Source organism: Ceratotherium simum, chromosome 11 (genome assembly GCF_057802395.1).
Source record: "Ceratotherium simum simum isolate JZ-2026a chromosome 11, ASM5780239v1, whole genome shotgun sequence".
NCBI classification, from domain to species: domain Eukaryota; kingdom Metazoa; phylum Chordata; class Mammalia; order Perissodactyla; family Rhinocerotidae; genus Ceratotherium; species Ceratotherium simum.
The window spans coordinates 23,801,534-23,814,907 of NC_141910.1; the positions used below are offsets into that span (position 1 = coordinate 23,801,534).

Sequence of the window (13,374 nt, forward strand, 5' to 3'; positions counted from 1 at the left end):
TGTAAATCAACATTGCACCAAATGAGTGATCTGGAAAACAGTTTTTTTAAGATCTCTTTATTTAGTTTCCTTAGATAATAGTGATGGCTGTATTTATATAATGAACCAAATACTCCAATTTTTAAAATGCTAAAATTGCCAAAGAAAGAACAGACTGTGTCTGTCGTTTTTTGTTTTTTGTTTTTACATATAGCTAAAAGAATGAAAACAGATATAGTATTAAGCACATTGTAATACTTTCTTTGCTGGAATGTCTGATTTACTACCATCAGGATGTTTTAATGGAAATTTTTCTCTTGATTTCCAGTATTCAGAAGATATGAAGCACAAGACAACTCTTCTGGAGCTTCAAAAAATGTTTACATATTTAATGGTACGTTCGAGAATTGTGTATGGAACACTAGTTAGATGTACCCTTTGACTAAAGCTGAAAACATTAAATGGAGTTCATTTGTAGTGGCTTTGTCCTGACTATATACTCTTATTTTTCAAATTGAATTTGTCAGTTACCGGTGTTCTTTGTCATAGTGACTTTTAATAGTTACATCTCAGTCATCTACATTCTGTTAATTTGTCCTTTGAAGCATCCCTTGTGTCTGATCCTTTTCCCATCACAGGGTTATCCCTCTTAGGCTTAGAGTTTTCTGACTGATTTCTCTTTGTTCTTTTTAATTCCCACCCCCAAAAGCTATGAAAATAGTCTTAATAAAATAGCAAATCTCACAATATTACTCCCCTACTTAAAACTCTTCAGTGGTTTTTTAGTATGAACAGAATAGTATTCAGGTTCATCAGCATGGCTCATATCCTCTGTGGTATTTGCCCCTTCCCTTCAACCTCCTCTTTTATCTCTTCTCATATCCAACCTCACCCTATAGTAACTATAGGCCTTTGAAGCCCATCACCCTGTTGCTTCATTGCTTGTGCAGTAATTTATGCTGCTCCTTCTGCCTGTAGCACTCTTCCTTCAGCACTCTTCTCCATTTTCTTCCTTTTGTCATCTTTCAAAAATCGGCTTGGGGGGGCTGGCCCAGTGGCGCAAGCGGTTAACTGCGCGCGCTCTGCTGTGGGGGCCCCGGGGTTGGCCGGTTCGGATCCCAGGTGTGCACCGATGCACCACTTGGCAAGCCATGCTGTGGCAGCGTCCCATATAAAGTAGAGGAAGATGGGCATAGGTGTTAGCCCAGGGCCAGTCTTCCTCAGCAAAAAAAAGAGGATTGGCAGATATTAGCACAGGGCTGATCTTCCTCACAAAAAACAAAACAAAACAAAACAACAACTTGGTTTTCACCTCCTCTAAAAGACCAAAGATTCCACACAGTGTCTCAAAGTCACCATAACACTTTGTCATACCTACCACTTGTGTTGGATTACTTGTCGTACCTGTTAGAATCTTGAGGACAGAGAGTATATCCTGTTTGTTCCTGATATTAATAATGATTCAATAAATGAGATTTTTAACAAAATAAAAGATTTGCTACTCATCCCTTGATTCCACTTTTAATCTCCTTTTAACGGAATTGGAACATGCCATCAGAACTGACAAAACAGAAAACTACTCTTTTAAACTACTAAACAAAAGTTCAGTCTGTAGGAAAACTTATTCGGCCTGCAAAGATTTTGTATTTTATGCTTGATAATACAAATCTGTGTCCTTTGAGTCCCAAATTCTTTCCTAGAAATTCCTAGACTTAAAAAAGACACATTTCATTAACTTAGGGTAATTTAAGCATTTTCTGGCACCAAGACTATTAAACTGAAAATGCCATGAAAATTAAACAAAAGTGAAATAGAAGAGACTATTTTAAACCTTTCTTTGTAGATTTGCTACCTGTTTTGTTATTGTTGTTTTGTTCATTCAAGAACTTTGTGATAATTTTCTTATTTTTGAGACTTATATTTGTTTGTTTTATAATGTCTCCCCCCACTCCCCCGCCCCCTAACCCCAAACTTCTCCTTTACAGGAGAGTGAATGCAAAGCGTATAATCCTAGACCCTTCTGTAAAACGTATACCATGGATAAGCAGCCTCTGAATACCGGGGAGCAGAAAGATATGACAGAGTTTTTTACTGATCTGATTACCAAAATTGAAGAAATGTCTCCAGAACTGGTTAGTTCCAGAATACTGAAGTTTCTTTGAAATTTGTACAGATTTGCCCAATTTTAATTACCAACTTTTGTTTGTATTTTTTTTAAAAGAAAAATACCGTGAAAAGTTTGTTTGGAGGTGTAATTACAAACAATGTCGTGTCCTTGGTAAGTAGTCTACCTGTTCTTTGCTTTTTGGAAATCTTAATGTATATTTTAGCTTACTATAATAATTACTAATTTTTGACTGTTGGTTGACCAGGATTGTGAACACGTTAGTCAGACTGCTGAAGAGTTTTATACTGTGAGGTGCCAGGTGGCCGATATGAAGAACATTTATGTGAGTAATGTTGTATATATTTTTTTGACTTTTTTTCTGCTTTTAACTATTTGTATATAGCAGGTTTATGTTTGTCATCTTGAGAGAAAATTAACTTGCATGTTTTCATTTATTTTCTTGCTCTGCTACTCAAATGAGAATTAAAGGTAGACCACAAAGCTGATTTTTCCTAATGAAAATTTAAATATTTGCACTTTTGAAATATTTTATAGTAAGATTCATAGAATGTCTTATCAATATGAGGGAAAACAATTTTTTACTAAAATTAAGAATTCACTTTTTTAAAATGATGAAATCTAGCCATTTGTGACAACATGGTTGGACATTGAGGGTATTATGCAAAGTGAAATAAGTCAGAGGGAGAAGGTCAAATACCGTATGATCTCACTCATTAAGTAGTAGATAGTGACAACAACAAACAAACACATAGAGACAGAGATCGGATTGGTGATTACCAGAGGGGAAAGGAGGAGGGAGGAGGGTGAAAGGGATAATTTGGCACGTGTGTGGTGATGGGTTGTAATTAGTATTTGGGTGGTGAACATGATGTAATCTATGCATAAATAGAAGTATAATGATGTACACCTGAAATTTATACAATGTTATAAACCAACGTTACTGCAATAAACAAAAAATTTAAAAAAATTCACTTTTTTAGAAAAAATTATTTTCCTCTGTGCATTCTGCCCAAATTATAATTACTTCTTGTATTTTTGCGTACTGTAAACAATAATATGCAACTTTTAAATGTGGTTTTAAACACAGGAATCTCTTGATGAAGTTACTATTAAAGACACTTTAGAAGGTGACAACATGTATACTTGTTCTCATTGTGGGAAGAAAGTACGAGCTGAAAAAAGGTATGCTTTTTGAAGTGTAATTTTTATTATTTTGATAGATTATCAAATGGAAATAAAATACAAATTTAGGGGGACCGGCCCGGTGGCGCAGCGGTTAAGTGCTCATGCTCCGCTTCGGCCCGGAGTTTGCAGGTTAGGATCCCGGGCCGTACCAACGCATCGCTTGTCAAACCATGCTGTCGGGGCATCCCATATAAAGTAAAGAAAGATGGGCACGGATGTTAGCCCAGGGCCAGTCTTCCTTGGCAAAGAGAGGAGGATTGGCATCGGATGTTAGCTCAGGGCGATCTTCCTCACACACACAAAAAAACGCAAATTTAGGATAATGTTAAACTTCTATGAAAATTATGTGATTAAAGTTAAGGTCATTTGCTTGGAGTTCATTCTCATACAGCAACTTTTTATTCAGTTGTTCGAGTATACTTTCAAGCACCATTAAATTTTTCAGATTTTTTTTCTCCTTTTAATTAATCAAATATTTACCAAGGTCTGACTGATTGCTGAGCCCTCTGCCATGCACTCAGTGGAGCATGGTAAAGAGTCTCCTTGTGAACCAAAGACATCCTCCTGTGAATCTCTGAAGTGAGAGATTTTTTTTTTTAAGAGACAGCCATAACGTGGCCGGTGTAAAACAGAGTAGTTGGGTAAAGATTTTCAGTTCTACAGGTAAATAGTGAATGACAAATAGAAATTGGATTGAAAGAGCATCTTATGCAGTTAGTTCCCAGGAACAAAGGCAGAGAAATAGAAATGACCTTGTATGTGCAAGAATCTGGGATTAGGCTAGCCTGCCTCAAGTGGAGGATTTGCATTGACCAGTAGTAGAAAGTAAGATTGATAATAAACAGTGACATCAAATGATTAGCATTTAGATTTTGGGATTATCTCCATAATTGATTGATTGAAGCCATCAGAACATCTACCTGAGAAAGAACATAACTGTTGCAAAGGACTGAGACCTTAAGCCAACCTAAAAGTGCAGAGGAAAAAGTGACAGTATCAAAGCCAGGAAAGAAAGAAAATCAGGATAGGACAGTAACCCAGAAACTGGGGAAGAGAATCTCAAGAAAGTATTTAATTGACATAATCCACAGAGATCGGGGGAAAAAATGGCAGCTGAGTAAGAGCATTGGGTTTTTCAGAAAGGTAGTTTAGTGATGTGTTTTGTCAGCAATAGAAGCAAGGTTGTCAGGGTATGTGGCATCAAGTATAGGTCATGCATTTTAGAAGTTTGACAGTAAAAAACAAAGTTGGAATCTGGAAAGAGCTTTGGGATCAAACAGAGGAGTTTTCTAGATGAAATAGATATGAACGTGTTTGAAGGCAGAGAATGAAGAGCCATCTCTTAAAATTGCTTAATAGAAGATTTTTCCAGGGGGCCAGCCTGGTGGCGTAGCCGGTAAGTTCGTGTGTTCCACTTCGGCGGCCTGGGGTTTGCCGATTCGGATCCTGGGCACGGACCTACTCACTGCTCATCAAGCCATGCTGAGGTGACACCCCACATAGAAGAAGTAGAAGGACCTACAACTAGAATATACAACTATGTACTGGGGAGATTTAGGGAGAAAAAAAATTTTAAAAAGGAAAATTGGCAGCAGATGTTAGCTCAGGGCCAATCCCCCTCACCCCTCCCCCCCCAATAAAAGATTTTTCCAGGTAAATATGCATTTGAAAAGAATGGTATTCTTTTTTTCAATCTCCAGCAGTCAAGTTGATTGCAAGAGAAAAGTTGTAGGTGGACATACTCAAACGAAAACATAGCTGTGCAGGCACAAAAACAGCTGTGCAGGCAGTTACAGGGAGAAGACAAACTCATCTGACAAGAATTGAGTTAGGGTAAGAGTTAAGGACTTAGAATGGAGTTGGTCAGAAGTTTCTTACTGTAGAGGAATATAATGAGGAGTCAATAAACAATCATTGAGAGGCTGCATCATGTTCTTTGGAGAATCTCTTTAGTTGGAGTAAATAAACTCAATTAAATAAACTTGTCATTCTTGATAACCTCCTACTTCTTGAAACATTCCCATCTTTTGGCTAATATGATTCTGCTGTTTTTTTGAAATACTGTTTCATCTCCCTTAAGCAAGTGTTATTCAGTCCTTTGTACTCTTACCATACTTTTAGATGTCTATAACAAACAGTATGTATTCAACAGAAATGGGCCAAGGATCATATTCTGCTCTATCTTCAAACCTCTGGTTTTCAGTTTATTCATTCTTTCATGAATGATTTTGTCTACCACCGTAACATGAATCTCTGATGACGTGCTGGTAATGATTCCCAAATCATCTTACCTAATTCAGAATGTTGTGCTGTGCTCTCCCAACTGTCTTACTTGTGTGTCTCATACATTCAATAGGTCTATAACGTAAACTCCCATCTTTTCAGATCTGTTTATGTCTTTTATCCTCTGACTTAATGCATGGTTCCACTGTCCACCACAAGTCCTTTAGTGACTCTTAGCTCTCAGGATAAAGTTCATACCCTAACATTACACACAAGGCCCTTCATCATTTGACTACTTTATACTTCTGTAACCTCATCATTTGCCAGTTTCCAAAATTATGTTGATGAATTTTTAGACTTCTTAGTCCCTCTGCTTGTGACATCCTTCCCCCACCTTCCTTGTCTCTCTAAATTCCTTTTTTTTTTTTTTAACTAAGCTCTTGGTGTAAACAAATTCTCTTTTGAATCCTATGTACAGTGAAGAATTATTCCCTGGAAATTCATATTTTTCATAAATCCAAGTTTTATTTATATATTTTGTCTAAATTGAAATTTTGCTTTTTAAATTTGAACATATTGAAAGCAATATGTCATACCATAAGGTTTAGGTAGCCAATTGATTTGCTGCTGCTGCTATTACTGCTGTTATATCACTGCTACTGTAATACCAGACAGCACTTATTGAATGCTATTAGCCAGGCAGTGTTCTAGAAGTAGTAGGGGAGTACGCACTTTAATCTCCATTTTACAAATCAAAAATTAAGCTCAGAGAGGTTAAGTAATTTGTTTCAGGTCATACATCTAGTAAATGAAACAGCCATACTTTGCAATTCTGGTTCACGAAAATAAATACTTCAGTCTCTCTTATTTAAGGTGGAAAAGAAAACTCTGAACCAAAGACTTCCTTGCCTTTGAAGTTTGATATGACTCCTTTTTATGCTTTCATAGCACCTTACATATCTTTATCATGGTATTTACCACAGTCTACTCTAATTTTTTGTTTATTATTTTTTTTATCTAGGCATAGGAAAGCCCTTTCAGAATGGAAAAAGTCATGTAAGAGGGAGATACAGATAGATAGATGTAATAAGAGCATGATTTAGAGTACTATTTATTATTTACTCTGAATTGAATATTGAAATAAGTGTACTGTAAGTGGTATCAGCTAAAGTACTTTTGAAAGACAATTTTTAACAAAAGTGTTTTTTTGTCTTTTAGGGCATGTTTTAAGAAATTGCCTCGCATTCTGAGTTTCAATACTATGAGGTATACATTTAATATGGTCACGATGATGAAAGAGAAAGTGAATACGCATTTTTCCTTCCCATTACGTTTGGATATGACACCCTATACAGAAGATTTTCTTATGGGAAAGAGTGACAGGAAAGAAGGTAATTTTCCATTTCTTTCTCTTGTCTATCTCTGTTGTAAGTTTCTATAACAAGATAGAGATAATTATAAAGTGGTAATGACTACACATTTAACGAAATTAAATTGAATCTCAGAAAGGAGAATGTTTTTAAAGACAAACATGGCACGTTTTGTCAATTATCCAATTAATATTTACTATCTGCTGGGACTGTGTTCTAAGCACTCTTCTAGACATTGAGGAGACGTGGTAGTGAACAAGATAACCATGGTTCCTGCCCTTGTAGAACTTAAGTCTAGTGGGCAAGTCTTATATTGAACAAGAAATTACAAATATGATGTGTTGTAAAATAGGACAGTGAATGTATCACAAATCTAGGGGAATCAGGGCTTTCATGAGAAGGTGACATTTAAGCAGTGCTTGAGTAAGAGCTAGATTGAGAGGAATGGATAGCTCTTGCAGGGGGGAGGGGATGGGATTTGATGAGATGGACGCAAAAGGCAGTGGCCAGATCATTTTGTTTGTCGGCCATGTTTATAATTTTGATCTTTATTCAATGTGAAACCATGGGAATATTTTAAGCAGGCAACTGAGACAACCAGGTGGGATCTGGAAAAGGTTATTCTGACTACAGCAGTAGAAATGGATTAGAGGGTGATGAAAGGAGTGTGGGGAGGCCATTCTGGTAAACCAGAGGTGGTAGCTTAGATGAGAAAGTGTAGCAGTCAGTTTGGGGAGAAGTGTATGGAGATAGAATTAATAGGACTTGATGATTGAATGAATAAATGAATCCAACAAAGTTATTGAACATCTCTCTGCTATGAAACTTGCTATTCTTATAGTAATGGGAATATAGTGGCAACAAAGAACAAGGTCTCTGCCCCTGTGAAGCTTACATTTTAGTCAGTCTGCTAGTAGAGGAGGAGGAAAAGTCAAGAATGACTCAGGTTTCTGGCTTGATCAGCTAGGTGGATAGTGGGGTCAGTATTTCAAGAGGATCTTAAAAAAGAGGGAATGTGGTCAGAAGTATTGAATGCTAAAGAAAAGGAACAGTTCCGGTGAGAACATGACTGAAAATAACTTAACATGTAGATCTTTGGTTATCTTTATCAGAGCAATTTCATTTGGATGTTGCAATAGGAAGGCAGGTTGCAGTGAGTTAAAGATGGCACTTGGTTCACAAGTAGTTGCCTCCAAATTGTTTTTACTTCCATGAGACCAGTGATTTTCAAACTTCTGTATATGTGTCTCAAGGATCACTGAAGTGAGGAATGGAAATAGGTGAGAAAAGAAAGCAGAATGGGTCCAGCTCTTGCCTCTTCCATTCTTGGTTGGCCAGAGAAATTCCATTTTACATAATAAGGGTCCTGGCAATGTTTTCTTTGTATACGAAGTTCTGCTGATTTAAATTTTTAACGTTTGAAGAAGCCACTATATCATAAGATTTAGGAAACAGAACCATGTTCTAATCTTTATGCTCTATTGCCTGGCACTTAACAAGCATCCAGTAAATGTTTACTCTTGCTAAATGGGAGATGAGAGATGTAAACAGTGAGTGTAGGCTGTTCTTTCAAAAGAAGAATGTACTCTTTCTTTGAGGAGAGGAGACAAGATGGTGACTGTAGCTATGAAGGAATACAGAGTTGAAGGAGGGAATTTTTAAAGGTAGAACTTGAGTATGTTTAGAAGTTTCAGGAAATGAGCTAATAGAGATAAGTTTGAAAATATAGGTGAAGTTAAGAAGTGGGCATTGTATATATATACATCCTACTTAGAACTCTTTTCAAATCATTTGTAAGATTATAGCAAGACTGCCCAGTAACTGTGCTTCACTGTATTTTTTATGATACTTCCATGTGTGGAAGCAGCAGAAGTTTATGCCAAGATAGAGGAATTTGTTGGGCCACAGGTGATGCATTCAGAGTCAGATTGTAGCACATCCAAACTCCTCAGACACTGCTTTGATAATTTCAGCCATTTCCTTCTCTACCTAATTGTCACTTCACTTTCCAGTTTAGACTGCACTCAGGTTAACCAAATCTTCTCTCAGTTATTTGCTTCTGATTGTAGTTTTTCTTTCTATGTGATGCTGGGAATACAGATTGTAAATCATACATCATCCTCAAACTTATTAGACCATTCTGTAATTTTTTCCTTAGTATCTTTTATACCTTTCAAATTTAAATCTTTGTCGGTGGGAAGTATATGTTAAAACTCCCGATACAGAATGTTTTCTATTAGCTGATATACAGTTGGAAGCATGCTACTAGCACAATGCTCTATTTTCCTTAACTTGAGACTAAAAGGCATAAATATATTAATTCCTTTTCAGATCTTGTGTTTGCCTGCTCCTGATAAAGATAAACTTGAATGTAGCATTTTGTTTTATTAACAAAAGAAAACCAAATTAAACACAAATAACATATTTTATACAGTCGTGTTACTTAACAGTTGGGGTGCTGTCTGAGAAATGTGTCGTTAGGCAATTTCATCATTGTGCGAACATCACGGAGTGTACTTACACAAACCTAGATGGTATAGCCTACTACACACCTAGGCTATATGGTTTTAATCTCATGGGACCACCGTCATATGTACGGTCTGTTGTTGACCAAAATGTCGTTATATGGCGCACGGCTGTATTTATATATTGTATTGAGGTTGTCTGTAGTTATGCACTAACACACAGTTGTTTTTCCAATGATATGTGTAAATGTTCCTTAAAATTGTAATCTTTGGATGGTGGATGACTAGTAAATACAGTTGTTTGGTACCTGATTTAATATATAAAGTACCAGTGCCTATTTCTGTACATCAAGTATATTATATAAAGTGATTCTAGGATGTCATTGTGTGCAGTCTTCAAAATTATTGCTGTTATTTTATGTAAATCATTTCAGGTTTTAAAGAAGTCAGTGATCATTCAAAAGACACAGAGAGCTATGAGTATGATTTGATAGGAGTGACTGTTCACACAGGAACAGCAGATGGTGGGCACTATTACAGCTTCATCAGAGATATAGTCAATCCGCTTGCTTATAAAAACAATAAATGGTGAGTTTTAAATATTTTACTCTTGGGATTTTTAAAAATCATTTTGCTTGTGTTTTTAAAGTATAAGCTTGTGATAGTTTTCTCTTCAGATATGTTTTCTAAAAACTTTCTATAAAGTTAGGAAAGGGGGCAGACAAAATTTTTAAATGAAAGTGGCTTTCAAAAGACAATATGAATCAATTGTTCTTAAACTTTATGGATCTCCAGACTCTCTTGAGAATTTGATGAATGCTCTCCTGAGAAAAGTGAACACACACACACAGTTTTGCACACAACTTTAGATGCATAAATAATATTGCACCTTCCAAATCTTACCTATCTGTGTTCACTCATTCAAGAGCTGTTTACTGAATGCCTTCTATAGGGTGGCCACAAAGTTTTTATATATTCCAGTTAGAAGTTACCTGCATGCTCCGCTCTCTTCACCATACCTCTCCCCTCTGACACACATGTTCTTTTTATCATTTTTTTATCAAGGTAATGATTGGAAATCATCAGTCAGTCCTTAATAGCTATTTTTTGGTCTTCAGTGTTGTTAGGTAGAGTCTCATGTATAGAGACTATATCTGTGCTAGGCATTGTTCTAAGTGTTGGAAATATTGCTTTGAACAAAATGTACATTGGTAAACTGATTTGCAGTTAGCAGAATAGTTTTGTTCAACCTTTTCTCACCCATTAAGCCTTATCTTTTATTACTTTTTTTGTCCATTTGAATAAATTTCCATAAGTGTGTTTTTGAGTTTTTTAATCATAAATTTTGAAATGGCATGTTTATCTTTGCAAGTTCTCCCATCTCATAATCTTTCCTGTCTAGTAGCTTTACATGTTATATTTATGTAAACTTTTTATTCCTTGTTTTTATGAACTTTTTTGTTACTCCTAGGTGATAAATAGATCTATCAGATTTTAGAGTCATTATAACTAGGTGGTAAAATTATATTCCCAATTTTTAGTAGATCAGAGTTGTTGAAACAAAGCTTAGTTAGAATTTACCTCTTATTAATAATAGTTTGGTCAATATTTGTAATATATCAGTATGTAATCTAAATATTTTAAAAATAGGCATAATACAGAGATATTCAGTGTGTGTGTGTGTATATATATATTCTATATGCTCTGTTTTAGGTATCTTTTTAATGATGCTGAGGTAAAACCTTTTGATTCTGCTCAACTTGCCTCTGAATGTTTTGGTGGAGAGATGACGGTAAGTTTTATTCAGAAATTATAAATGGTTCATGACTTTCCAAGTGCTTTGTAGTATCATAAAATCTAATAGCAGAGGCACTTTACTTTCTTTTAATTGCTCTGATTAAATCTAAAGTTTCTTTAGTTGTTATTTATTGGAAGTTTAGTATGTTTGGAGTATATACCAGGCAATGGGAAATAGTTAAAAAATTACTGTTTCTGTTTTCAACTGATTAAGAAGGTCTGATTAAGAAAGTTAAGACTTAAATTGAAAAATTACATAAATACATAATAGTATAGGAATTGAATTAACAAAATGCCATGAGACGTTAAGATTGAATAAGTTGTTTACTTGAATGCTTTGGGATTAGACCAAAAGAAATTACTCTTTAATTAACTTAATATGAAAAATCTTTGACAAGGAAGTTGGCTTGAGCTGAACTTGAGAGAGTTGTTCCTTTAGTGGTTTTTGTAACAGCAACAGCAATAAACTTGTTTATTACTAGTGACAGTTTAGAAAAAGAGTATCTTCTCTATTATGTAATAAGCAGTACGACATAAGACGGTTAGGTTGGAGTAGTATTGGAATAATTTTACTGTTTTTTTTTTTTTTTTTGTGAGGAAGATCAGCCCTGTGCTAACATCTGCCAATCTTCCTCTCTTTTTTTTTGCTGAGGAAGACTGGCCCTGGACTAACATCCGTGCCTATCTTCCTCCACTTTATATGGGACGCCACCACAGCATGGCTTGCCAAGCAGTGCGTCGGTGCGTGCCCAGGATCCTAACCTGTGAACCCCGGGCTGCGAAAGCGGAGCGCGTGCACTTAACCGCTTGCGCCACTGGGCCGGCCCCGGAATAATTTTACTTCTTCATAGGTGGTTTATCCTAGTACCAATTTTCTGAAAACTGTTTTAAAATACCCTTTTGTTTCTTACAAGTATTAAATAGTTGTTTCCATTTCACAGATAAGCCCTGGTAAAGTTATTTTTTGCTTTCATAGCCATGTTCATTGTAAAATAACTGTTCACATTCTGGATTTTAATGAAAAACTTCTTTATTGCTCTTTGATGCTCTTATGTACTATTTTGAATAGAAAAAGGAGAAGTAGGCAAATTGGCAACACTTTGGAAATGGGTAGAAGAAGGAAGTAAATAATGAGTTACCATTGAAACTATCACTAAACCGATTGCATCTCTGGATGTTTTTCCTAGGATATTTCCTCAAAAAAAAAAAAGGAACAAGTAAACTTTGCAAAACTCTTCTCTTAAAAGATAGTTTTTCAAATTGCAAGTCCATTTTATTTTCTTATGCTTTATATATTTTATGGTAAAGTACCTTAAAAAATGTCTCGAATCTTTGTTTCCAAGTACTCTTAGTCAAAAACTTCTATCTGGGATTTTTTTGAATGTAATACTATTTGAAAACTATTTCCAAAGTTACTATCAAGTGTAAAATAGCTGTTGATGAAATTTTTATGTATAAATATAGTTGAGTATACCCATTTTTTAAAGAAGGAAAACCTTTATTTTTTTAAACAGACCAAGACCTATGATTCTGTTACAGATAAATTTATGGATTTCTCCTTTGAAAAGGTAACCATTTCTTTCATATACAATTTTACATTGTTTTTTTCTTCCACATTGTCTACTTTTATAGTTATACATTGTCAAAATGAAAATATACTTTTTTTTTTGCTTCTTAAAGACACACAGTGCATATATGCTGTTTTACAAACGCATGGAACCAGAGGAAGAAAATGGCAAAGAATACAAATTTGATGTTTCATCAGAGTTACTAGAGGTATAAGTTAATTTAACTTTAGCAACAATTAAAAGCATGTTAAGTATTTATGCAAGTTAATAGTATGATAATATAAAAGCAGGCTAGGATAATGATAGGATCTATAATCCAGGGTAGACCTAACACTATTTACAAATAGTCTTGGTAATAGTGACATACAATAGGTGAATGTAAAGTAGATGGGATTAAAGGGAGTGGAAAATAATTATTAGTAACTTTGAAGAAAAATAAAAAGGTAAAATGGTTGATGGAATCAGGGAAAGCTCACAGGTAACTTTTGTGGTTGGTAATGTTCTTCTTGGATTGGGTGATGGGATTGCAGGTGTTTCTCTCTTACGCTTCGTGTTATACGCAAGGTGTACAGTGTATTTGAAATACATTTAAAATATGTGTTTTATATATTAAATGTATCTCATTTGTAGTAATGAGGCTTTGTTTCATAAGGTAGTAA

At 35.2% G+C, this 13,374-nt stretch overlaps 1 protein-coding gene across 2 annotated transcripts in view; it reads left to right on the forward strand.

The window, feature by feature from the left end:
• The window catches only part of USP34 (ubiquitin specific peptidase 34), a 243,433-nt gene that overhangs the window by 183,558 nt on the left and 46,501 nt on the right, over positions 1-13,374 (forward strand). For both annotated transcript variants that reach the window (XM_087436699.1, XM_087436700.1), the window contains 10 exons: positions 308-373; positions 1,965-2,111; positions 2,201-2,257; positions 2,352-2,429; positions 3,195-3,289; positions 6,734-6,906; positions 9,785-9,938; positions 11,064-11,142; positions 12,662-12,715; positions 12,828-12,923. In XM_087436699.1, coding sequence (XP_087292825.1) covers positions 308-373; positions 1,965-2,111; positions 2,201-2,257; positions 2,352-2,429; positions 3,195-3,289; positions 6,734-6,906; positions 9,785-9,938; positions 11,064-11,142; positions 12,662-12,715; positions 12,828-12,923 — 999 coding nt within the window. The remainder of the gene's footprint in view (positions 1-307; positions 374-1,964; positions 2,112-2,200; positions 2,258-2,351; positions 2,430-3,194; positions 3,290-6,733; positions 6,907-9,784; positions 9,939-11,063; positions 11,143-12,661; positions 12,716-12,827; positions 12,924-13,374) is intronic.